Genomic DNA, 27,406 nt, shown 5'->3' on the forward strand with positions numbered 1-27,406 from the left:
GCTCATGAATTAGCTGAAGCAGGTCTACGCACTCCCCAGGAGGGTGGGAGATTGAAAAAGCTCATTATAGGACACATCAATAAGGTCAGATTAATCATCCATTATTATGTGATCTATGACTCTCTGTGTGTGTGTGTGTGTGTGTGTGTGTGTGTGTGACAGCACTTTATGGTAATCTCTGTTTTCTTTAACAAACTCCCTTGTGTTTAATATAGATTTTTTTAAAGTCTGAAAATAAGTTTTTCTTGAACATGTACTTATTTTGCTGATTGCTGATTCCATTCATTATTTGGCCACATTAATAGTCACACCTGTACAATTGTATGCAATTTAGTGCAACACTTCCACCTTAACATCTGTGTTTATGAAGTGCAAAATGGTTGTTTTTGTTAAAATTGTCATAAATGTATAAATGCAATGATATGTTTATTATTGAGGTCATAGTTAAAGGGTGTTGTAGTGGACAACATTATATTTACAGGTATTTATCTATGGTCTTTGGGGTTGGTGTTAGGTTCCCAGCATGCAGCTGTACTAGGCAGAAGTATTTATCCACCAAGTTGGAGGTAATGTTTTTACCAGCTTTTGTGGGTTTGTTTGTTTTGGTGGTTTGTTCACAGCATAACTCAAAAAGTAATTAATGGCTTTGGATGAAATTGTTTGGAGAGGTAGGGTATGGGTATAGAACGTTTATTTAGCCATTTGTGGCATTTTAGTAATCACCCATGTCTAGTGTTTTTATTGAATAGCTTTCTAATTGAATAACTAATGATATCAATGTGATTACAAATGCTAAGGATTGGTTTTCATGGTTAAGGAATCATATTATGAGGATCAAACTATCATGGGTATATTGCTTTTAGGTGTAATGGCATTATGGAAAATCCGAGCTGCTGCCTTGGTGGAGGTTTGCATTCTCTGAGTGCTGCCTAGTTATATTTATTTTATTTTATGGTACCCTATAGTTGGCAGAATACCCTCTAGGACAGTGGTTCTAAACCTGGATGTCAGTTCCAAGATTAGTCTTAGCTTTTTAAAAATTTCTCAAGTCTCTAAAATCCTTCAAATTAAAGTTTGAGAAGGAAAATGCATACAACGGTGATTCTTACCTTCACGTAAACTGCAAATAGTCAGGTTGAAGAAACGAGTTGCATCCATTATTTGATGGACAGGAAGTTACTCAGCAATTTTGACAAATGCTTTAACTTTTGTGTCATTCATTGAGCAAAAGTTTCTGGATCAAGCTTTGCTGTTTTGGGCTGCTGGTCTGACAAAACAATCCGACACCGTGTGCTCTGGAAACGTGCATGATTTATCACCATTTTTAATTATCACTTATTAGCTTTTATCACACTTTAATCAATTTAGTTTTTTTTTATAAATGAGGAAAATAATCAGCTAATTATTCAAAGACTAAAATAATTGTCATAATGGAATTGTGACTAACTGTAATGCCAACCAGAAAATGGAAAAGCAACAACAAACTGTGGTTTATTAGTTACAGTTGAATATCAAAAACAATATTTACCAAAGAACAAATACAGACAAGTAACTGATGTCAGAGTACAGGCTTAGTGGTAAATGTCATTCATCATCTGAATCATTGCAGTGAATGATAACTGAGGGCACAAGTGGTCGTTTTCCCATACGGGTCATCTAAGGCTGTGTTGCATTAAGTTCATGGCACAGATCCACACATTATATAAGCACATCATCCATTGCCATGTCCCATTTAATAAATTAGTGAAGCATTCATCCTGCCAGACAAGATCAATTCCTTGTGCTTGGATTTTGGAAACTACCCAAACACCATTACCTTATTGGTAAACAGCAAATGTTTTTCCTGTCTGTGCTTTGTTAACACATGCTGCATCCAGGCTACGTTTAGCAAGACACCACATGGGATCTCCATAGTGTTCACCGCAGGGTTTCTTCTACCTTCTATACATGTACCACTGCAGGTATAGTAGCACCAGTATTAGTGAAAATCACAGCTTCATACATGGAGGCTCACAGGGGCTATATTAAGTGGGAGGAAAATAAAACCATAAAAAGTTGCATTGATAAGCCAACCAGGTATACTGATAGTGACATGTTTGTCAGTAAGTAACAAGTAACTTGCAGTACAGAAATGTTTACATTACAGTAGTTTAAAATTTGTGCTGTCATACTGTTTGTCACAGAGCACTGGTACATCTACTTTTCAACTGCAAAATGTCCTGCTCAGCCTTTTAGCTATGTTTGTTACACATTTACATTAAAATATTAATATTAGCCAATGTATTCTTGTCTGATTTTTAAACTCAAATATATTTACAGGTATCAACATCAAAAATCCAGTATTGTCAAGGCTCTGGTAATGCTGTGATTAGAGCTGAAACAGTACGTTGATCAACAGAAAACTAATAGTGAATATTTTGACAACTGCTGATGTTGTTTAAATTATTTTTCGATTGATGGTTGTACAGTCAGGATGTGTTGTTTTTCCTTTTCTTACATTAAAGTAAACTGGATATCTTTTGGTTATGGACAAAAAAAAAGTAGAATTTGAGGATGGTAATATCCATTTTTCACTTCTTTTAGACATTCTAGAGACCCAAAATAAATAGTGCAGGTGTAGATATAGAAGTGGTGCAGTGTCAGACAGAGAGGCATGTTAATCAAGACTATACAATTAGATTCATTGTGCATTGCATTGCATTTCTGGAATGATTGTCCAACTGTTGTGACTTGTGCATAAAATCATCTAGAGCTTTGATCGTATACTTTCTTGGTCTAAATAGTAAATATGTAATTATACACTTGTTTGACTATAATATACTGTACATGTAGGTATGGAAAAAACTCAGATCATCTTAATGGCAAGCTACTGTACAAAACTTTGCAGTTTGGAAGGAAGAAAAAAGCTAAAACACGTCTTGACAAGCCAAATAATGTGTGTTACAACATGTTCCTGTGAAACTGCCCTGCTGCTGCTGTGCATAAATTGGACTGGGACAAGTGGAACCTCAGAGTTCAGCCAACAGATGCGCTCTGTCTGCTGCTCAGTCTGTCTGATGGATTCAAACTAGAAAATAGATGGGGAGAGTGTCTGAATTGTACTAACAGCCATAGTCATGGCTGCTTGTTTTACTCTCTTTTGGTTTTTAGTGTTGTTTTGCATGTGGTGGTACATAGCTCGAGTGAACAAGATACTAAAGGATAGGTTCACATTTTTCAAGTCTGTCTTAATACAGTACAATGCGCACATCTTATACATGTTGAAAGAGTAAATTGTTGTTGTAATTAGCATAACAATGAAACAGTTGAGTGAGACACAAAGGGGATTTTGTACTGAACACTATACCTTTGGAAGACTTGATTTGTCAGTCTCAGGTTGCTAAAACAATACAATACCTCTTTCAACTTGCATACAAGCATAAGAACTGTATTATGACGAGTATTTAAGATTAAGAAAATCTGAGTTTATCCTTTAAAATAGCCTTGATACATGTTTCGACAGATACTGGCAGGCCAACCAAGCAACAACCTCCGACGCTAAGGGGTGAATATTTATTTAATAACTTCCCGTTTAATTCTATTGAGATTAAAAATTATGCATAATTAAGGGCATGGCCGCTTTGAATGACAGGCAGGAGGGTCTAGGAGGAATAGGACTTGTAACTGAGTAAATGTTATACTAAATGCCTGTATCTTTATTTATATATATATATATATATACACAAAGGGACCATTGATTTGTTGCATCAGCCACAAAGTTAACGAGGCCTGGTTATAGAGGGCAAAATCGTAATCACAGTCACTGACAGGTTCAGGGGTAGGCAACAGGTTTTGAGTCATGCGGGACAGACTGGAGGGTAAAATACGGCAAAGACGGTTGGGTTAAACTGCGATGACCTGTCCAGCGTTCATTACATGAGTCTTCATTTAATGGACTGTTTGGAAGGGACTTCCTGGTTTGATGGCACATCCTGGGTACTATCAGAAAGGGCAGGGGGCTGAAGGCGGCTGCTGGTGGGTGAGGTAATGTGGTGTAAAGGTCTCCCTTCCAACTCTTCATCCTGAGAATCAGCAACAAGTTTATGCATCAGTGAAGATGAACCTTGGATTTCATTGGAATGAAATTCTACACAGTTAATAAAATTGTAAAGAGCAAGTGATTACAAATGCATATGAAAGACACTTTCTATCAAAAGATGTCCTCTATTTTTTCTTGATAATTTCATTAAAGCCCCATGTAAATCTCTGCTGGATAGTCTCAATTTGAAAGGTTTATCATCTATTCATCCTTTTATTGTCCTTACAACAGTCAGTTCATTGGCCACATATGCAGTATACTGTGCAGTTTAAAAAGGAATTTCTCCAGACGCTGCTTTAATGGCCTTGGCAAGATGCCTCCAAATCAGTTTTCATTAATTACAGTATCTCTTTACTCCACTTTGTGTCTGAAATACTAGAAATGTGTACAGTTTAACCAGCAGATTGATTAAGAAGAAAACTAGTTTGGGGAAAAAAGGGAGTAATGCACAGTTTTACTGTGAGGGTCAAAGTGGTGTATACCATACAGATTGTAAAGCCCACTGAAGCCAATTTATGAATTGTGATATTGGGCTATACAAATAAAAGCTGACCTGACTTTGAGTAAGGCTAAGGAATGCTCTTTCCAGGTACTTTCGAAACACAAAATCTGAAATTACAATCCACAAAACTCTGGGAATCTGAAATTATTTCTGTTGGTTTGTGTCAACTTTTTGGCATGTTTGAGCTTTATAGATTTTATCCTATTTTGTATCTAACCGTTCCTTTGTTACACAGACTACGCAACTGTACTTGATAGTGAATCCAGTTATAGTAGACTTGATTAAAATCTCCTCTTTTTGTGAAGAAAATCTAAACAACTTTATTTAGAAAAAAGTGATTGTGCCACTGCTAAGGAAAACATTCACAATTTATCCCCATATGTTTGTTTTAGATATGACAGAAGTGCAATGAAACACTTATTCTACAGTGTCAAACCTTACCGTGTCAGCTGTCTCCTCCCCTTCAGTGTGCTCTCCATAGCGATTGTATAGCTCCATGTCAGACAGGGCACTCTCCATTGCCTCCTCTTCATAGTCAGTGTGGTAGTCTGACCCATCTAACGAAGGAAAAGAGTGGAAGACAGGAAGTAAAGATGACATGTTGTGGGAGAAGAAGTTGGAATATGTAGTGTACAAGAGGTGAGAAATGACAGTGGATGTTACAGGTGAATGAGTCAGAAAAGCAAAAATGTGCAAAATTGTCTGACAAGTGATGGATAACAGAACAGAATGAAGCTGACAAATTAAGCTGCACCTGGTTTCTATATATAATTTAAATATGTACATTATTTCTGATTGCAAAAGCTTAATTTGAAATACTACATTTGCACAGGCACTAGTTTCAATTAGTACTTTTTCCTCAGTAATAACAGTAAGGTCTAGACCTTACTACGTAAAGTGCCTTGAGATGATTTTTGTTTTGATTTGGCGCTATACAAATAAAACTGAATTGAATTAATGTATGTTCACTTTTTCCCTTCGGCATGTTACAAGATGCTCATGTGCTACACACATAATTGATATATTAAAATTTCTTGTGCAGAGGGGACCCAGCAATCCTCCTTCCTCCCAGTGAAACAGATTAATGTGGCAACAGAGTATGACAGGGACCCATCTGAAAATAAAACTGAGCGTGCACGGAAAAGCACACATCGGAGGATAAACAAAGAGCAAGCCTTCTCTCAGACACTGTGTACAGGTCTGAAGAAAGTGTGGCTGAGTGCTGCGGTGTGTCTGTAGTTTTACCATCCACCAGAGCAGGTTTGACAGGCTCGATGCGGGACACAATTTCTGCCAGGTCGGTGAAGGAAGCATTTGGACATGTCACCACCTGAAAGGCACGCACACATATAAACAAAATACAAAAAGTTCAAATGCTTAAAAATAAACTAAGCCAGCGGTGAGAGGAACATTGACATCATTCTATTTTAATTCACTGGTATAACTAGCCAATTGTGGTCTAGCTGCACCAACTGCCAGGTGTCAACATCTCATCAGCTAAAACATTATAATGCATTCTTCCTTTATACACTGATTAAAAACATAACAACCAGCTGTTTCACTGTGGGGACTGCTGAAAAAAAACTATTTTTTTTATGCCAAAGATGGAGAAAATTTCCACACCCCATTCACTAAATCTGATTTATATCTGATCTATGCAACCACTGTCAGAACGGTCAAATCAGAATTCATGTTTTTTTTTTTTTAAGTCCCCCACTTCTGCAAATGCACTAATTAAAAATGAAGATAAGGGAGAGCGATAACAGTGGTGGTGGTCAGTGGAGAGACTACTCTATTCGTAAGTAATTAGTTTTGATGCCTAACTTGCTTGTTTTGGCTGTTCATTTCATTTGGTCACAGGTGATTGTCATATGGAAAAACTGGTTTACAAAGTTTTCATCAGAATCTACACTCATGACAAGCCCACAAGAAAAATAAGACTTTGTTGTTGCTCTGCACTGACCAATCCTTATTGGCTTTCTTGTTATATTATATACAGAATTCCCACATGTTTTCCTGTCTTTCATCCTTACATTGTTCTTGCATTGTGTTTTGTGGAACTCCTGGTGTCTGTCTTTCAGCATGTTCTCCACCACTCCACTGCGACTCCACACATCAAACACAGTCTTGCCGTGCTGGTATCCCACCTCCTACATCACACAGACACACACAAACTCTCACATATCAAAAAGGGTTTAACGGGTTTCTCTACTGATGATCAAGCAAAATCATTAAGCAATAAACCAGACAATGTTAATTCATTCAGAATACTTTGTGCAAGTTTGTCTGATATTTCTTTAGAAATCAACATTTTTATAATGCATAGTACAACATGAACAGTAGTACAACAAAGACTTAAGAAACAAACAGCCTGCTGCTGAGGAGAAAAGAAGAAAGCAGAATCATAAGAGTACACACCATTTTTTCCAACTTACAGCAATCTCATCAAACTTGCCAAACTCCAGAGTACGGTATCTGTCAATTGGAGGCCTGATGTACTCGCAGTAGTCACTGTTCCTCACAGACTCCAGCTGCCTCACACAGCACACATAGGCCAGCCGAGTCTGAATTTCTGCCATGTTCAACACCTAAGACCACCAGCATAGAAAAGAACATGTATCACTGAAAAACACCATGAAACATGTCCTCATTGGTATTCACCGTATGTTGCACAGTCTGTTGTGTCTGTATTTTTAATCAGTCTATTACCTTTACTTTCTCAGCTAGGGGGTTGAGGCGTTTCCATAGCAGCCACCAGCCTGAGAGCGAGTCGCCATAATTAGTGAGGTTGGTTTCATCCCGACTGCCCACGTCAATAGCTATCACCACTTTGGCCCCCATGGAACGTGCCACATCAGCTGGGAGATGAGGAGACAGAAACAAAGGTGGGCAAGGGGAAGAACAGATATTTGTGGGGAAAAAAAAACAACCAAACAATCAAAGATGGTAAAAGTGTTAAATGACATGAATGAACTTAGCTGAGAGAACAGACACAAGTTACTTGGAAAAAGAGAAGGTACAAAATAATAAAACTGGAAAAAACTAAGTATAGCAAACCAGGCAGGTTGTTGATGTAGCCCCCATCCATCAGTAGGTGTCCATCTTTGGGGTCACAGAGAGGAGGCATGTACCCAGACAGAGACATGCTGGCACGAGCATAGCGCCACAGAGAACCTCAAATAGCAAACAGGAAATTTACATTTTATGCCTATTAAGCACTATGCACTTAACTAAAAGCAACCAACCTGAAGTGACAGATAATAATCTCATGAATGAGGCTAATGCAGGGTCAGTTCACCAATGAGAACAACTTGGGCAGTTATCTCAAATAGAAACAGAAACTGCAGCGGTAAGGTCCAAAAACCCTTCACTCTGGGTGAACTGAGCCTTTAAGGTTTAAGTTTTTACAAAAAGGACAATACTGTACCTACCATCAGTGTGTACTCTCATGGCTGAGGCAGTGATGTCAGTTGTGATATTGAAATATGGGATCCAGAGGTCCTGCATGCACAATAAGTTAAAACAAAACAGATAAGATACTCCCAAGTTCACGGGATAAATTTGCTTATACTGCACCACCACCAGAATTTTCTGCATCTTAACTGGCTGAAACTAATTCAGTGCCATCTCTGTACTATTGCAGGGATTTTGGTGACCTAATCTCACCCACCTCAATTTGCTTACTCTTGAAGACATTGCTGATGCTGGAGTTGAAGGCAGCGCCGGAGAACATGGAGGTGGCTGGGTACGTCAAATCAAAAACCTTCTTAAACACTGATGTCATACCCTACAGCAAAAGCAGGAGACAAAGGTTAAGGGATGTGCCATTTCCTCAAGTACTAAGGAGGATGAATTCTTCAAAATTAAAGTTTAAGTTGATGTTTTAAAAAAAGTTGGATACTGATTTGTTTGTGTGGATGCTGTGTAAGTTTTTAAATCATCATTCCTTCCTTGCTGTATGTATACATGATTTTCGTAATAATATGTAAATAATAAAAAAAAAAAAACAACATATATTCATTCCCCCATTAAACAAATGATTATATCAACAAATCTAACTGTCCTTTCATCACTTTATTCATCATCTGTTAATTGACAGTGGTTCTTTAACATCTTTACCGAAACCCATGCAGCTGCTTTTGCAGGAGGTGTTTAGAACCAAGGACAGAGCCAGAAGAGGAGGGGCTAAACACTGGAGAAAGACAAATTGCCTTAAATTGGCTATCGTGGTTGGTCACAGTATTAAACACACGAGAATGAATTTCATATCTCAACTAAAGTTCTGTTCATGAGTATAATATAAAAACCATCCAGAGCTTTACGTACAACACTGACTCATTACTCTTCATGGTTAATCAGCACACCATGGTTAGTTACATAGCAGAATTGAACACCATCAGAATTAAATCAGTTGCTGTTAGCAAGAGTCACAGTCACAAGGACAGACTCAGCCTGTGAAGCATCCGAATCCAGGACATTGAAACTACTTAATATTTCTCTCTCCAAGAGAAACTGGGGCAATTGGAGGAGGACCTGTTGAAGTCAGCTCTTCTTCTCAAAACAGACTACTGTTTATTTACTATCTAGAAAATGATCCCACTTAAATTTGTCACAATTTTATGAACAAATTCTAGAGAAAATAAAAACCCTCCATTTGTAGCATCTGTCCAAGCTCCACAAGGAGCTGATTGATATGTACTGTGACATCCTGAAGATGCTTGATCAAGGTCATAAACAGTCAAAGTTTTGCTATAAGCAAATATAATACAGCAGTTACAAATTGTGGGGTGTCCTGGTGGCCTAAGAACTAATAATGCTGACCTTGCAATCAGAACGTCCTCAGTTCAAATCTGTGCTGGAAGCATATTTCTTTTCCATATTTCTACACTAATTTCCTGTCACAACTATAATGTGTCCTAACTAATAAAGGAGACCCCCCCCCCAAAAAAAATACTGAGTTATATGAGTATGGAGAAATGAGCTGAATGATAAGTGACACACAATTTGTGATGCAACTCAAACCATCATTGGCTCTTAATAATTAGGTTATTACAAGGTTTATTACAAAAGTCTTATGTTGTTTTTATTACTTTGACTCACCATTGCCCATTCTCTGGCCCTTATCCTCATGTGGCTGTGGCTACGGTCCTCAGCATATAGTGCCCCCATCAGGGAACCTATAGAAGTACCGCCAATGAGGTCCACTGGGATGCCGGCCTCGCAGAGAGCCCGCATTATCCCCACCTGGGAACAACCCCTGGACAGGAGGGCAGACAAATAAATATATAAAGTTTTCATGTCCTAGATAACAATATATTATGATATGAACTTAAAAAGGAAGGCTGACTGTGAAAAGTAACAGTGGGGTGAATGTTACCTGGCCCCTCCTCCTCCCAGGACAAGGGCAATGGCATTGCCCGTGAGGACTCGTGCCAAGCGGGAGAAATCAGAATGGCGGTCTGCTGGCTTCTCAAACACACGTTGGTATAGCTCCAGCTGGAAAAACAAGGGAAAAGACTATAATAAAAGTAATGAGGAGTGAGACGGATAGGAACTTGATATGCTGTATGGTAAACTATGTAGGTGCCATAGAGACCATATGTGGATAAGAAAGAAAAGACCATGACAAGAACTAAATGAGAGGCTAAGAGGGTAATAGCCAGAAGGGAACAAAGTGTTTTGATCTGAAGATGAAATATTAGAGAGGGAGAGAGACACACATACTGGCCATATTTTCCATTCTTACCAGTTTGGGCAGACTCCTCTTAGAGAAAACCCTTCGGGGACAGGAGAGATGGAGGTGTCTGGAGATCCAGCTTCGCATGTTGAGCCAGTCCGCAGTTCCTTTGGGTGGGGGACCATCTTCTCTGTGCAACAGCACCAGCTGCTTTTGAGCACGCACTGCACTTCCTTCCAACATACGCTCCAGCTAGAGCGAAGGCATCAAGCACAAATGTTAGAGAACATTTTATTCTCATTTTCTTCAGAATAGCTTCTGTGCACCGCCTGCCAGATGGAACGATGAAAAGTTTGATGACTGGCCCAGGAAAATACTACAAACTTGTGACTACTACAGACTACACAAGGTAAGGATACTATCAGTATCTCTACAGGTATGTGACTGCAATTTTGTGCTCATGTTTGGGAATAGTTACAGATGTGTTTTCAGGGATAAAAATAAAGGATTAATTCCAGGTGGACTTTCATTTTGACATTCACCATCTGAACAGCTACACTCAGGGCGCTGCTAGAGATTTTGGGCCACATGAAAGAATATAATTCTGGGGCCATCAACACTCACTGTAACTAATGACGTAGTTTATACAGAAGCATCATGCATTCATATAGTTTCACACTGCCATTGCCATAACAAGTTTAAGTCATTTATAATAATTTATTTGCAATTTGGATTAATTCTACAGAGAAGCCTATTTATTAGTTCTCAATTTTAAATCTATAATTGTTCTGGAGATAAGAGACAAAGCCTAAAAGGTCCTGCGTACTATCAGTCTGTTGTCTCTACATCAGTGAAAAGCTTTACAACGGCACATTTTAAACAAGATTGTTAATTAAATAATGGGCTTTCACTTAACTGTGTAGATTTTACACCCAGTAGATTCCAAAAACAAACTTTTAACTGGTGATGTCTTTAGTTTTACTGATGTAACTGTGTCTTGCCAACCTGTCTTTAGGGCTCACAATAAGTACAGGAAAGATACCAACAGAACCACATACGGCCATTTCCTCTAACATGCTCACCTCCAGTTGTAGAACCGTTTTCTTGCTGTCCCTACATGGATGACATCAAGCTGTATGCCAGGAGTGAACGAGACATCGACTCACTGATCCACACCACTAGGATCTACAGCCAGGACATTGGAACGTTATTCGGACTGGATAAGTGTGGCCGAATGGTAACGAGGAGAGGGAAGCTAGTCAGAACTGAGGAGATTGTACTACCAGAAGGCAACATAGCAGATGTGGAGGACAGCTACAAGTACCTTGGGATCCCGCAGGCAAATGAGAACCATGAAGAGGCCGCAAGGAAAGCAGCAACCACCAAGTACCTGCAGAGAGTAAGGCAAGTCCTGAGAAGTCAGCTGAATGGAAAGAACCAAGTCCGGGCGAATAACACCTACGCCCTGCCGGTCATCAGGTACCCTGCTGGCATAATAAGCTGGCCAAAGGAGGAGATAGAGGCCACTGACATCAAGACAAGGAAGCTCCTTACAATGCACGGCAGGTTTCACCCCAAGTCCAGCATCCTGAGACTGTACACTAAGCAGAAGGAGGCCATGGCTTAGTGAGCGTCAGAGCCACTATCCAGGATGAAATAACAAAGATCCATGAATACGTCAGGAAGATGACCCCGAGTGATGACGTGCTTAGTGAATACCTCAGGCAGCAGAAACCAGAGGAACAAGGGAAGGAAGAGCAGGAACCCTCATGGAAGGACAAACCTCTTCACGGTATGTACCACCATCAAATAGAAGAAGTGGCTGATATCGAAAAATCCTACCAGTGGCTGGATAAAGCTGGACTGAAAGACAGCACAGAGGCACTAATCCTGGCAGCACAGGAACAGACTTTAAGTACAATGGGGAATTTTTGTATATATTACATTTTGGGTAGCACACCAAAGCAACAGAAGCAAAATTAGGCAGGTATTTGAGAAGTGATTTTTTAAATTACATTTTCATTTAATTCAGTCACATTTCAACACTGCTGAATGAGCAGTCTGAGGAGAATGTCAGATGTGCCACCCAGTCAATAGGCCATCTGCTAAAGGTGCCATGTATGTGCAAGGTGAGAGGGTGTCTGTGTGTGTGTGTGTCCTGGAAGATAAAAATCAATGCCAAGCTATGACTCATTCTGTGGCTGAGTAAATATTGATCCATCTTCCCAATTCTCCCACAGTCTTCTGTTAAACAATGATACAATCCTTTGCCCATTTTTCCCCTGTGAAAGCAATTACCCGCACCTGGACGTGCACTTCCTTGTTAACTTCCCTGCCTCATTTTCACACGTTCCATGCTCAATTCTCCTGTATGCCCAAGGGTCAAATACAAGCCACAAAGGCTGTATGGCTATCAAATTGTTTAAACTCCTGGGTATAATCATGATTCAAGAGCAAAACATTATCAAATCAGACAGATCTACTCTACCAAGATCTTTGCATGATAGCATGCTTGCAGAGTGCAGACTGAACAAAAGCTTCATAAAAAACCGGTGTGATGATTTACCCACAAAAGCTATTTTAAGAATAACTCTAGTGAAATTCATAAACTTCAAATAGTTAACAAATCCCATGAAAAGATCAAAACCAATACTGAATTGGTCCTCACAATTATTGTCTGTGTATCTAAAGCCTGTATCTTATTTCTCTCTTCCAAAGACCTTCATTATCATCTACATTAAAAACACATTAGTGAGTCACACTGTTGCACATGTTCCCTCACTGCAACAAACATGGGTATTTTAGGTCAGTGTCACATACACAATCCTGCTGCAGTAAATAATCAGTAGCTTAACCAAATAGTCACTAACAAATACACCATTAATTTCTGTCTGCATAATGTTGGTTTTAGGTAATAATACTGAATTAAAATGCACAAAACAAGGTTCAAACACCCACATCCCTGAGATGTTTCCTTTTATTATGTTCAAACTGTCACAAATCAGCACAGGGGGAAAACACCACCTTTTTTGTCTTTGGATGAGTTTGGTTTTCTTTACTTTACCTAATGAAATTGACTTACCAAGCCTCCAGACAGGCAGTAGAAGTCAAAGAATTGATTACTGCATTGTTAGTTTGGCTTTTCATGGGATTTGATCACAACAAAAATCACCAAACATCACCAGCTCCACCCTTTCAGTAATTTTGTTTTTAAATTATAAAAAAAAAACACAAATGCTGAAAATTCAACAGTTTTATGTTCTCAAAATCTGAGGATTTGTCATTTTTCTCTGTTCTGTACAATTGCAAGCCAAGTAAAAAAACATCTTTGGTTTGCTAATGGTTCGATACAACAAACTATTTGAAATGTTGGCCTTTGGATAATGTTCACCATTTTACAGAACAAATACATAATCCTTTCATTTTCAAAACTAACTGAGATATTTATTTGAAAATAATCATTAGTTGCAGCTGCAAATCAATCAAGCAAATGCTGGACTTCTATAGCTAATCGCCGCCTTTGCTTTTAATACACTTCTAACCTACCCCTATAACCTCACCTCTCCAACAACAGGCTCCTGCTCCCCTACAGCCACAATGATGATGCAGTCAGCCTGACGGATGCACCGCTGTGTCCATGGGGTCAGCGTGTAGTCTGTCTGGTAAAGCACTATCCGATGGATGTCTTCCTGTTGGCCTAGCCAGCTTGACAGACGGTACTCATGGACACTGAAAAGTAAAGGAGTCCATTAAAGACAGAAAGCACTGCCTAGCAGCACTCAGTAAATCAATTCTGCTGTTGTGCCAATAAAGCAAACTTAAACTGAATTTAATGAGAGAGGTAGAAAGAAAGAATGCTGTTGGACAGATTACATGTTGAGATAGTTGTTCAAGACTGTTGCTTATATAACTTATTTAACAGGTGTTGAAGACACCTTATGTCACAAAATATACCTGTCTAGTGCTGCAGCTCCAAGTCGTTGTTTGATAATATCACTTGTCAGCACAAGAGTTGGACCTGTATGTGAAAGCACACTGCAGTTACAGCCAGTGGGCCTGGTTGAAGCACTGGGCTAATCTTGTGACCTCTCTTAAGGTGTAGCTGCTTTTACATACAGTATCAAGAGGAATACAATTTGGCAGTTTATTATAGGTAGTTTCTGTTCCAGAAATACCTTTCTGTCAGTCATCACACATACAGCACTTTGAGAAATCTAAATATTAAAATAAAGTAAACAAGAGAGCTACACTGAGACTACAAATAGTTTGAACTGCATTTTCCAAGCCCTGAAACACACAAACACACCAGGTTTGTTACACCTCTTACAGCTAGTCCCTGAAGACTCAAATGCACATTGTAATGAAAAACTAATTCTAAGATTCTTCTACTACTGGGGGGAGCCAGAGGGGATATGCTGTAATACCCATAATACAAAATGACTACACAAATTTTAAGACCTACAGTTATTTTTTCTTTTACCTATTGCAATAAGAGCATGCTGCAGTTCCAGAGTAAAGGCAGTGAGGGGTACCTCCTCTGACACAGGCAGGACTGTCACAGTGGAGAGGTTGGAGACTGGGTTCCCTGCATCCCACTTGCTGCCGGGAGTGTGGAGCGCCAAACTCCGAGCTGGGGTCAGAAGTACATATTAGTACATTTTCACCTTACACAGAAAGCTGTGTTAAACAGCAAAGCTAGTGGGACAACCCTAAGCTACCCTAAGTTAGAATGAGATACAGCACGCACAGAATGGATTGCAACAGGATACTGCAAGTCAAAACCAAATATTATAGACAACACTGCACAGGTAGACACACACACACCTGTCAGAGGACCATTGACTTGCTGCAGGATCTTCTGTCCTAGTAAATGGATCAACCTGGTGACAACCTGAAAAGCACAGACATGTTAGAAACAGCTCTGTTACTTATCAGGCAGACAGATGCAGTTTCATCATCATGGGTACTGCAGTGCTTTCTTTAAATTGTAATTCATATTAAGTACTTTCATTTTAAATTCAACATATTGATAAAAGTAAATGTAAATAATTTAGGGAATCCAAATTACTATCCAATTTCCTTGTTAGAGGTTAGTGTCAATCAAGTTTATTCATTCTCTAAGGTGACCTTCAGGAAATCACTACACACACTTGTCCTATTCACAATAAATCAACTGTTCTCACATATGCTAAATTTAACATGAAGTTCATTCTACCTGTGGGAACCTCCTCTTGATGGACCTGAGAGCTCCTTCTGGTAGCTTAGCCAGCTCAGAGTCTCGAACAGCGTGCACCGTGGTCGCTCTGTTCTGATGTGTGAGAGCCTCTACCTGAAGAATGAAGGACACAAGCTGTTTGTTTGGTCAAAAAGCAAAAAAGTTGACTTAAAGTAAGAATGAACCTCAATTGTTCCTAAGCATTACAAATCATAACATAATGTAGTACCAAACAGTTATAATTGTTACTTAAAAGATAAATAATTTTTAGAATATTCCACTTGCATAAAAAAAAAATGTTTGTACAATGGCAGGGAAAAGTAGGTGAACCCTGTGGAATCACCTAATTTTCTGCATTATTTAGTAATAGGATGTGATCTGATCTTCATCCAAGTTACAAATATAAATAACTCCCTGGGTTAAGCCCACACAATATTTTTCCAATAGCACTGTAAAGTGTCAGGGCGCTGTTAAACAAACATGTGGTGTGCTGATGTTTTGCAGACAGTCCACATATCTTTTTCCAACCTATGCTGTGAATGTTTCAATGAAGTACTCAATATGGACAAGAACATAATTTGTGATATTAGTTAAAGTAGGTTGTTTAATCATAATTGTATCTTAGATGAAGCTCTAACCATATTTTAAAACAATTTTATACATGTAGATCATTCCAAGAGCTTCATTTATTTTGTAATATGCAAGTTTAAAATCAACTTTCATTTTTAATTACTCTGTTGATCCTTGTACTATTCACTTCATTTCAAGTAAAAAAAAAAAAAAAAAAAAGAAGTTATAAACAAGGTCTCTCCCTCTCGTCATCCAGAGTTGATGTCAACACAGCAGAAGGTTAGCCAGTTTTGTAACAAGGTTATTCCCATCATCACAGAAGTTTCAGTGACAGTTTTCCTCCTCCGGGTAACAGTAACCATAGCATCCATCAACTTAGGTATTATTAGAAGCATCATGGCAGAGACCAGATGCACCAATCATTGGGAAATGACTGTTACAGTGACTTCGCTTTACATAGTACTGGCATTAGCATACATTTTGGGCATTAACCAACATGAAAAACCAACATCTGTAACAGTGTTATACTGTATATGCTTGACAAATGTACTGATATGTACTCAGAGTTTCTTCTTACACAGGTTTAATCATAAACAAACAAGATGAAATATGAGCAGATAACTGCGACTTGCACACCCACACTCCCTCCAGCACACTGGCTGGTGACGTTTTGGCTTGTTATTTACCATTTTTCTCCATTCGCATACAAGCACTACGTTAAGGATAATTCAGATTGTTATCTTGATTACTTTGATTTGGAAGCAATCTCAGCCGGTTTGCCACTAGTGTTTAGTTATTTTTATACCCTAGTTATTCATACGATGTATTTTATAAAATGTGTTATTTACTGGCAGTGATGGTAGTCATATTGTCATACTGTATGTTTGAAGTGAAAACTTGCCACCTCATATATAAATCTGCACATTTTTGACAGGTATTTAAAAAAATGCTGAACTACAATCATTAATATTCATCATGCAAGTGAAAAAAAAATCTCAACCTAGAGCACACATTATATATATTCATACTTTTTCCATCCACTGTCCACCATCCATTTTCCCCCTATGTTATCATGGTCCTTACCACTCCAATCAGGTCACCGCGTCCATATTCTCCTATCAGCTCCTTCTTGCCATCCTCCTTCATGATTACAGAGCGTAGTCGACCACTCAACACTATGAAAGTACTGTCTGATTTCTCTCCCTGCCTGAAAAAATATCCAGATAACTTAAACTCACTGCACATCTGTAAACAAGCTTATGGACCAAATTTAAAAACTGTGTTGCCTCTGCTGATTTGAATGCAATGACATGAATGCAGAAATATCTACACAGTTAACATAGCTTTTATCCAAGATAAACAATTTGATCATTAAAATACCTGTAGACAGCCCTGCCAGCTTCCACCGCCATCCAGTCGAGAGCAAAGTCTATCTGTCTGACAAAAGAGGACATCCTCCTCACCACTGTGTTAGCAACATTCAGAACAACGTTTGGCTCCACACGCATTATCCTGGGTTAGAGACACATAACAGAAAAAAAAGAGGTTAAACATTCTCACAGCCATCTTCATTGCTATTAAAAATGCTTTTGTTGATTTAAGTATAGGGAAGTATACTACTCTACACTGACACTGGTCTACTCTCTCCACTGCCTTATAAAGCAAAAACACAAATAATATTTCGTCAAAGCTGAGTTAAGAACAAAATCTGACTTTTTGATGTCTTATCAAAAAACATATCGCACCATAGAAATGTGTAATTTTTGTGAGAAAAATACATTGCAATAAAAAAAAAAAAAAAAACGGCAAAGGCAAGGTAAAAGTAAAAACTTCAGTCACTGCACTCTATTTAAGACTAACTGATGAAACCAAGTTAGCTACACCCAAATTACCCACTTTTTCCTGTTTCATGGAACTGAAAAATTTCTTTTGGTGTTCTAACATCTTATTCATTTATCCCCCCCCGCATATATAAGACAATAAGTTGAATCTTAAATCAAAATGGGGGGAGAACATATCAAAACCAGTCCTGCTAAACATTAACTAGCATAGTAATGTGAAACTCATGTCATTTCTTGTGGCTGAACTACTTTTAAATTGTGTTTTATTACATTTAATTCAAGATGAATTTATTTTTGCTTTCAGCAAAAAACAAAGATAAAGAACAAGAGCATGCTCTGATTGTTTTCTTGCCATACCACTGAGTTTTCTAACATGCAGTAATGTTTTTTAGATTTTATGCAAGTTTGATAAAAGATCATAAAATCCATGTTTTACAACATTTATATCTGTTACAAAGTTTGGCCTTTAAACTTAAAACCCCTTTTTTCTCAACTTGTCTGTACTTACTACTCTTTACTTTGTAAGGCAGTACACAATATTACATATGTGAAATACATTAATTTGTGTGCATGTATGTGCACATGACTGACTCATAGAAGTGGGTTTTGGAGATAGAGAGGAAGCTGCAGTCTCGCTGGGCTCGGACAGTAAATATGAGGGGCTCGCCCGTCAGGACAGCAAGTTGACCGACCAGTTCTCCGGGATGCGTCACAAACAGGCGTGTCTCTTCTTCTCGGTCAATCATTCGCTGGTAAACATGGAGGAGGCCAGAAATCACAAACTGTATGCTCACCTCCTAAAGCACCAACAGGAGAGAGAGAGAGGGAGAGAGAGAGAGAAGAGCACAGATGTGACATTCTGAAGGTGAATGCCCAGACACAAGTGTGCTAATGGAATCTGTTGTCAGATCAAACATTTATTTCACAGTAATTATGACAACATTAGTTCAATATTGATATGAATTCTCCCTTTAATATTTATTGGCTACTGTCTTCAAATTCCACTTTGCAACGTGGCCATGGAAAATGCTGCCAAATTAAGCAAAAAAGAAAAAAACATAACAGAAAAAAAGGAATGGACTAGAGCTGCACTCATACTTGAACTTGTATCGTTATAAACTCTGTCAAAATAAAATAAGAGTTAAATTAAAGCTGGCAAAAAGATAGGAGCCATCACAGACAAAACAGACAAATGAAAACAGAAAAACTCTTACACTAAACCTTTAGTGTCATGAAAGAGAAAAGAAGGTGCAACTGCTTTTTAAGGTGCTGTTCTAACCTGGTCTCCCTGACGAGCCACCACAGAACCAGCTTTGACTTGATGGAGTGTCACTCTACCCTCAAGTAGACTGGGATTCTGCAAAAGAAAAGTAAAATATGAATATCTGCTTATTATAACAGCATGAAGACAAGAGACTCTCCTGATGTACACCTGCCATCAGTATTTACCATTAAATGTGTCACACTGTAAATCATACAGTACATGCACAATTCTCACCTGCAGCTGGATGATTCTCAGCAGGTCTTTCTTAGCAGCCTGGAAGATTGTGCTACTTTTACTGAGGTGGATGGCATCAGAGTGCCCCCCACTGTCTGTATAGTGATAAACTTCAGAAGGTGTGTGCAGCATTATCACATTCTTCTTCAGACTGGACTAAAGAGACAGACATAAGAAACAAACTAAGGAAGGCAAGCAGCAGGATATGATTTATTGGAGGCTGGGATATGTTGTTACATATAAACAGCCAACTTCTGATTGAATGTAAAAAGATAAGTCAGGAGAGTCTTACTTTGTGAATAACAGGACTGGATGGAGCCTCATCTATCATGACTCGAGCTCGTTCACAAGCCATGTTCAGGTCAATGCCTGTAAGGAGGAGGATAATGAGTATGACTGCATCTCTAAGTATGTGTGTATCCTTGCTTTCAGATCAGTGACTGTGATAAATGTGTGCAGGAAATTAATACACACATATCAGCCATCTGGTGATCACTTACGTGCAAGACAGTGACCCACCTGTGCAGTCGGTGGGCATAGAGATGGATCGCTGCTTCCTGTAGCTGGTTGAAGGGCTGTCCTTTAAACCATCTGCTTAATGTAGCCAAGTGCCAACACTAAATCAGTCTCAATGCGACACAAAGCACAATTTTAAATGTGTGTGTAGTGCATGTTTAGAATTTGTGTGTGTGACTGTGACCTGTTTCTGCAGGGGTCTCTGAGATCCCAGCAGATAATTCCTCCTGGAAGTGCAGCCGGCGAGTCATCTTCCCAGAATTGGCTTCACCCATCATCACACTGTTTATGTTTGTCAAGGGCACTGCTAGACACTCCTATCAAATCACCAGCATGAAAGGAAGTTCACAGGTTAACACATGTAATGAAAGGAGCTTCTCAGAAGAGCCTTCAACAGAAAGTGGCTTGTTTTTGGTGAAGAGGCAGTTCATTTTATGCCCATATTCTTCATACAATTACCAATCTGTGAAACTCTTCAGAAGCTGATGTCACTTTCTTGTTAATACCCAATAGAATTTAATTTATTACTCATCTGAGAATATTTGGACTTATTTTACCAAAATTATCAAGAAAGGTCTTCAGAAATTGTCCCAAAAATGACACAATTTAGAAGTATTTCTGGTCATCCTAAGGTCAGAGGCAAGCCAGGCTGAAAAATTACTGCCCACCCCCGTTTTCTGTGGAAGTGCTGTAATCATTTTATTAATTTTCACCAGGCTTGATGAAGACCCGAGTTATGATGCTGTGCTTAACGTTGTGTGAAATTAGCTTGCATGTGTGTGGCTAAACGTGTATGTGCCTTCCTATGCTTTCTTATGAACACATTCATAACCAGTGCTTAGGTATTTACTGAGCCCCTCTCCATCATTGTGTGTGTATACACACAAATATGTGTGCACTAATTAATTTCCCTCCTACCGGATTGAAGAGCTCAGTTGTTAGGCCCAGATAATTATGTAATGCCAAGAAAGTGACTCTTTGGAGGCGCACCATGATTATCTGCAACACACAAAATTTGACACTGAGGTAAACAGAGCAGAACATATTCTTCATCAGATTGTAGCTACATCCAAATAGGGTCAAAAACAACTTTCTTATATGATGGTGTTCCTGGGGGAGGAAGAATTGTCTCAAGGGAAAAGAAACAACATACTGTGTTTTTTTTTCTTTGGGGGGGGAGTCATTGCATTACCTGAATAACACGCACAAGCGTCTCTGGGTATTTCTTAAATACTGACTCAAAGGCTGATGCAGGTAAACGTAAGATGGTGGAGCGAGTTGCTGCCCGTGCTGACACAGTCTTGTATGGAGCTGGATAACCCTGAAAAAGGAAGGAAAACGCAGTTACAAAATTTGCAAAAACAGAGGGAACAGTAACACAAACTTTTGTCCTCCATGTTAGCACCCACCTCAGAGTCCATAGAATTAGGACATTTTATATGACTGTTCTTTGTGCTTACACATACATTTACAATTTAGGATGTTTGCACAGGGCAACATGGGGACACAGTGGTTAGCACTGTCACCTCAGATGTTGGTTGGTTGGATGGATGGGTGTTGGCCAATGTGACAATGCCTCATTTTTTTATGCTTCAATTTCTAAATGTGCAGTGTTTGGTTAATTAGTTAATATTCACTATAAACCATTCTGAACAGTAACAATATGTGTTTTGAAAAAGAAAAAGTCGTCTTTTCCAGAATTTTCATGAAACTTCAACATACAGACTAATCAAATGCACATTCTTCATCATCATAAGAATTCAAAAAGACACATTGGTTTTCATCTGAATGGATGAGTAAAAGAGAGTATGATGTCACAAGCAATGGAAAAAAGCATCTCTCCAACAAATTACAAATGTAACTCACTGAGCTGAATAGCAAGTACAAAAAGAATAATCTCTAAGCGAGACAACCGAGTAGAAATAGGAACAGCGGAGAAACGGCAGCACTCAGACACAGGCAGAACAAAGGGCAAAAAGAGGACAAAAGCAAAGAAGTTAATCTGATGTTCAGATGGAGGAGAGGTAAGGAGCTCACAGTGATGATATCCAGAATACTGAGCAGGCTGTGGACACTGTCTCCTGGAAGTACATCCTTCACGACTGGTTCTGTACCATCCTAAATCAAAAAAAAAAAAAGACACCCAAAACAGTCGATTCAAAATTTACATGAAGCCGCATACATCTTCTATATTTAAATCACATCAGCAGGATTCTGGAGGAATGGGAGGAGAACCTCAAAACTAGCTACAACTGGGAGAGTTGTAAGAATTAAATCATGAAATGGGGATTGACCCTGTTATTTGTACATAGTTACAAAACCAAGGAACAGACAGGAAAACATGTTTAAATACAAACAATAAGTGTGAAACAGCTCCATTCCTCATCTATTTTTTGTGATCTTAAATGGCAAAATGCAATCTACTTCAATGCTGCATTACTGCCCTCTCCTGTTCATATTTTTCCATGAACTATGCACATGGTATTGGAAGGTAGAGGACAATAAAATAGAAATTACACAAGAGGAAGTGTGCATAAGCCCTTACTTCACATTTCATAAAGATGCAATTTCAAATTAATAATCAGAAGCACAATTGCTGTTCCACTTTTAGCATCATGTATAACAAACATGTTTGTTAGTCATATTTCTTAACCATCTTGACTCATTTCAGCAAGTTTATAACTCAGGAACAAGAGCCTTGGAGATACCATTTAATACTTCTGTGAAATTTTTGTATATCAACAATGGATCAGTAGCTATGTATGACAGGCAAGTTACTCAAAAAATGTGAAAGTTTACAAGAAACACTTTATGAGAAAATCAAATGAAGTGAATCTTAAAAGAAAGTTAACATGCTACCCACATACATTCTCTTGGATGCAGAGCTCGAGTCGTCCGTCCTGGACCACATAGATGCTATCGTCTTCATCTCCAGGCCTGAACAAACATTCACCCTCTTGCAGCTCAATAAATACCATGTGGCGACACAGCTCCAGGAACAGGGGCTTCTCAAAATGACCCAAGACCCTAAAACAAGTTGCAGAATACACACATTCAAAAAACAGTGGGAGCAGCCAATTCTGGCTAAATCTAGGAAAAGCTGTATATTGGTCTACCGGACATTCTTCAGCATATAGAGAACCTCAGAGGGGAGGTTTGAACTCTGAACATCAAACTCTGTTAGGTCAGCCTCCAGCAGTGAGGGAGGGGGTTCCTTGGGCTGCAGAGTGGGGGGGTCTTTACGGATCCTAAGAATTCTTTTGGCAGAAAAAAACATTTTTAAACAAGTTCCGCTAGTCAGTATCCTCACCAACACTAAATTATAAAGGTTACAAGGCTTCACATGCACACATACAGAAGAATAGTGAAAAAGTTACTATTGATGTATACTTGCGAGCTATGCTCAGAACTTTGGTTCTTTTGCGTATGCGTTGTGGTTGCTTTGATACTGAGGCAGAGGTGGGGGGAGGAACTGCAGACAGCGTCTGGACCTTACATAAAAAGAAAAAGAAAAAAAAAAGTTTGTTTGTTCCTGTAATCAGACAAAAGCTTTGTATTTTTGTCCTAAAAAAGTGTGCAATTATTTAACAGACACAGATGTGAAGAAAATAAGTTATATAGCTTGAGTAAATCAAGGAGGAAATGTTATTATGATGATCAACATTTTCACTAAACAATATGCACGCAAGTCATTTTCAGTCCTACCATAGTAGGGTGCACAAGCTACTACAAACAACAGTTATAGTGGAATATATTTCATGCAAATATACAGCAATCATTAAATAATTATGCAAATACATATTAAAGACTAGTGCATTTAACTAAATTGTCTACAAAAATGAATCTACTAGACTGTGTGTGTATGAGTGTGAGACAGAAATGGAAATAAAGTAAACCTTTCGCATTATCTTCCTTCCATAGAAGAGCACTTTATCTCTTTTTCTGAAACGATACTGAGGTACACCAGGCTGTTGTTCACCTTGTCAAACAAGCCAAACACAATATGCATAAGAGTCGCATCAAGACCACATTTGGAAGACAGCTGAAGAGGACATATATGAAAAGCCTTATCATTTGACATACACAAGAAACGAAATAGATTTTATAGCAAGAGAATAAATATGAAGCTTAGAAAGATGCTGAAAGACTCACGGGCAAGCCTGAATCTCCTGTAAAGGAATAGAACCACAATCCCAATCAGTGAGACTGCAACTGCCGCTCCAATCAGTACACCTGTGAGCTAGAAGACAGACAAGAGCAGTACAACAGCAGTATAGTCACACGAGAAAGCATTGCAGTGTGACTGCATGTAGCGTAGAACACCGAGTTGCTGGTTTAGTAACATTATCCTTCAAAGTCCAAGGCTGTGTGCCGGTTAAACAGTACATATTGATTCTAAGCAGGTTTGAGTATGTATTGTGTTCAAAATGAAAAAATTACTCAATAAACAGCATACTACATAAAGCTATATAAAAACACACTAGATGTGAGTGTGCTGTACAACACTGTGCCACACTGAAATATGCAAAGGAAATGGAGGAGCTGCTTACTTGGGACAGAGCACAAGTTTTGTACTTGCTTTACGTAATAACAAATGCAAATATGCTTTATGAATATAGTGTTACCTGATTCGACTAAATCTCCAAACCCAAGTTACATTAATAAAACATTTTTCTACAAAATCTTTTGGGTAATTTTATACTGAACTATCAAATGTCTTTACTTATATGAATAGATATAAGCATTAACATGTCTTTTATCTCAGTGATCTAAGGGCTATGGCAAAACAACAATTTGGTGAGGAAAAAAACTGCTATAAACTAAAATCAAATTTGGATCCAACAGTCAGCTATTGGTCATTGAGTATCAAGCCAAGGCTACCAAACTCAGTGTCCTATCAATTTCATTCATACCATACTAATCAGAGGTGTGGAGAGGTTGATGTAGCCTTAACTTTCCATCAGTGGAAACTGCCCAAATGGTCTACAAAAAGTATTTCACATGACCACAACCCATCCAAAGCTATTTAACCTGATCAGTGAATATAAGGCAGCATAACTGGACTAAAAAACAGAGGATATGGCAACACAAAATGCTATCCTAGCTTGCTGAAAGCACAAGCTGATTTTGAATTATTTCATACCATAGTTGTCTGCATCCTTTCCTCCACAAACTGTTGCACTCGTGCACTGATGTAATTTTTGCTGTACTGCAGACTCTAAAAACACAAGTTAGGTTAGCACAGTTTCTTAAATCCACTTAATGAGTACAATACTGACTCAACTGTGCATGAACTGAACAAATAAAGTAACCACTGCTACATCTGTTGTATCACACATGTTGAAATTGTGGTGCTTACTGAACTGGCTTGACTACACAAGTTTCCATTCTCGTCTAAATGGCGATCCATCCTGAAAGAGAAAAATACTTATAAATGCTACATCTGTAACCCAAATATAAAACAACATTTGGGTAGAATTGCAAAGACAGCAGTGGTATATGTAGGTAGATAAGATTTCATGGAGGGACTTACTATGACAACGGTTGAAAAGAGAAATAGAACTAGTAAACTCCGGTTTCATTTAAGTCAGCATAAAGCAAAATCTGTGACTTGCTTTAAACTCATTATACATGTTGCTTCCAGCCTGCTCATCATGGCAAATATGGATGTCCTCTCTCACCCTGACATTCATCCTCTATTTAATCAAGGCTGTTTTTCTTTTTCATAACTGCTCATGCAACACGTGTGGTCTACAGTTAACTGCTTCATTCTTTTACAGCATCTCTCGTCTCCTTCTGAGTAAGCAGATGCGCTGATGTCGATTTTTTTCTTATTTGAATCAAGGGTCTAAATTAAGGGGGTCAGAATTACGGGTGTCATATTTTTTACCGATTGCAAAGGCACCTATAACCATTTTAATTTGGACCTGTAATGCATGGATAAAACTGACCTGACTTGTCGTCTGCTGTTTGTTGATGTTTTTGTGTTGCACTGGGTTGTAAACAGTGGACGAATCTCAATTCATGTTGGATGTTAAAGAACACTTGACCTCAAACTTCAGCATTTCCTTATGATCACATTAACAGACATTCTTGTGATGTTTAAAATGAGACTACTGTATAATGTATAATGAAAATAGAGCAATTCGCTTTTTGTTTTCAACAGCTTCCCTAACGACGTGCAACGTCTAAAATGAGAATTTCTTTCTTGTACATGACACGTTTACTCTAACAAAACTCCTAAGACAGCAGATAGGTATGTTTTGTCAATTTAATGAAACATGTATACTCTAAAGCGGCTTTTGTTTTATCTTTCTGTTTTCAACAGCTAGTCATTCACCAGCATAGTCATTAGATCATAACACCGCGAGTCACCCTAACCTTAGTCTTGATTTAATATAACTTCACAGCATAATAACGCAAGGCCAAGTTAGAACAATTAGCCAGCAATTAGCCGACTAGTTTCACGTGGTTCGCTAAGCTGACTAATAGATTCTTAATGTTAGCTATTAAAGTTATCTAATCGTTAGCTAGCAGCTGGCTAACTGAAGTTAGCCGTCTTGCCCATGGACTCAGTCTTGTCAGTTACTATATCCAAAGTCAACTTTGCATGTAAGCATTATCAAATTCTCGCTGTAGAGAAAACAACAAACTCGCTTTTCGAGGATTTCCAGCATGCTATGCTACTCCTACCTAATAACATTACCAATCAGACGACGGAGCACAGATCCCTGTAGCTAACAAAGTTTCCAGAAAGTGGTGGTCACGCGCTTGACTCCGCCCATATTTTGACGTCCACCAATAGTATTTTTGACGTCTGCCGTTGACTCGGTGCTGTTTAAAGCTCTTGTCCAATCAGGCACGCACCAAGCGCATGCTCAGCTTCCTGTTTACAATATTAAAAGAAGAGGATATTTCCTTAATATTTTCTGTACCACTGTATATTTAGACGACAAATATTTTAATAAAAAGTAAGGCTTTTAACGGCTTTTGGTCAGCAGCACAGTATTATCTAATAATAATAATAAACTCCCAATAACATATTGTAATGACCCCCGGCGTGGAGGAGAGAGACTAACTATACTGGAACAGCTAAACTAGCTAGCAGGGCGCTAGCACCTATGCTGATTTTGGTTAGTGACTACTCCAGGCCCCATACACCGCACGACTCTGGATAGCACATGGGCGTGTCCTTCACAATGACCGCAACACAATACTGACTTCTCGGTCATTTATTTAGAACTGCTGAACAATGGCATTTTCCCCAGGGTCAGTTTCACACATACAATTCAAACTTACGGTTCAAAACACAGCACAGCAACCAACTAGCAAACATCGTCAGACAACACACAACAACAAGGTAACACATCAGAACACTTTAACAATAATTTTATAACTGCTCTCTGAACTAATTACTGAACTCCCATGATGCACCTTTGCATCATGCCGCTGCCACCAGACCCCTCCCCAATGGCTGACGTGGATCGTCACACAACCCCCCCCCCAGAA

The 27,406-nt window shown here is 38.7% G+C and overlaps 1 protein-coding gene across 5 annotated transcripts; it reads right to left on the reverse strand.

The window, feature by feature from the left end:
* Positions 1-1,466: 1,466 nt before the first annotated feature.
* pnpla7b (patatin-like phospholipase domain containing 7b) lies at positions 1,467-26,840 on the reverse strand. 5 transcript variants are annotated; one of them, XM_020609788.1, is made up of 37 exons: positions 26,591-26,831; positions 25,849-25,965; positions 25,257-25,308; positions 25,041-25,115; positions 24,050-24,137; positions 23,794-23,876; positions 23,288-23,388; positions 23,014-23,154; positions 22,765-22,924; positions 21,935-22,015; positions 21,090-21,218; positions 20,816-20,896; positions 20,082-20,214; positions 19,901-19,972; positions 19,674-19,750; positions 19,382-19,537; positions 19,163-19,240; positions 18,475-18,680; positions 17,423-17,554; positions 17,126-17,249; positions 15,473-15,586; positions 15,082-15,148; positions 14,738-14,887; positions 14,212-14,275; positions 13,818-13,986; positions 10,327-10,509; positions 9,958-10,076; positions 9,681-9,837; positions 8,251-8,367; positions 8,012-8,081; positions 7,638-7,754; positions 7,290-7,438; positions 7,016-7,168; positions 6,614-6,730; positions 5,826-5,910; positions 5,022-5,137; positions 1,467-4,061 (listed from the first exon to the last, which is right to left on the reverse strand). In XM_020609788.1, exons 3-37 carry the CDS (start codon positions 25,305-25,307, stop codon positions 3,924-3,926), a joined length of 4,053 nt encoding a protein of 1,350 aa, XP_020465444.1. In that variant the 5' UTR covers position 25,308; positions 25,849-25,965; positions 26,591-26,831; the 3' UTR covers positions 1,467-3,923. The 5 variants fall into 5 exon arrangements, with proteins under 5 accessions (XP_020465444.1, XP_020465446.1, XP_020465442.1 ...); XM_020609790.1 differs by lacking the exon at positions 25,849-25,965 and having other exon boundaries at positions 26,604-26,831; XM_020609786.1 differs by lacking the exon at positions 25,849-25,965.
* Between the last annotated feature and the right edge of the window lie 566 nt (positions 26,841-27,406).

Source organism: Monopterus albus, unplaced genomic scaffold (assembly GCF_001952655.1).
Source record: "Monopterus albus unplaced genomic scaffold, M_albus_1.0 scaffold102.1, whole genome shotgun sequence".
NCBI lineage: Eukaryota > Metazoa > Chordata > Actinopteri > Synbranchiformes > Synbranchidae > Monopterus > Monopterus albus.

What these genes read in the sequence shown, in the direction of transcription:
- pnpla7b (XM_020609790.1), bottom strand. Translation starts at nt 25,307, where the DNA reads ATGGATCGCCATTTAGACGAGAATGGAAACTTGTGTAGTCAAGCCAGT. An exon ending in CAACTGAGCTCTTCAATCCG is followed by an intron (nt 20,215 to 20,815) that starts GTAGGAGGGAAA and finishes GTGATTTGATAG; the next exon opens with GAGTGTCTAGCAGTGCCCTT. An exon ending in AGAGACCCCTGCAGAAACAG is followed by an intron (nt 19,973 to 20,081) that starts GTCACAGTCACA and finishes TACATTAAGCAG; the next exon opens with ATGGTTTAAAGGACAGCCCT.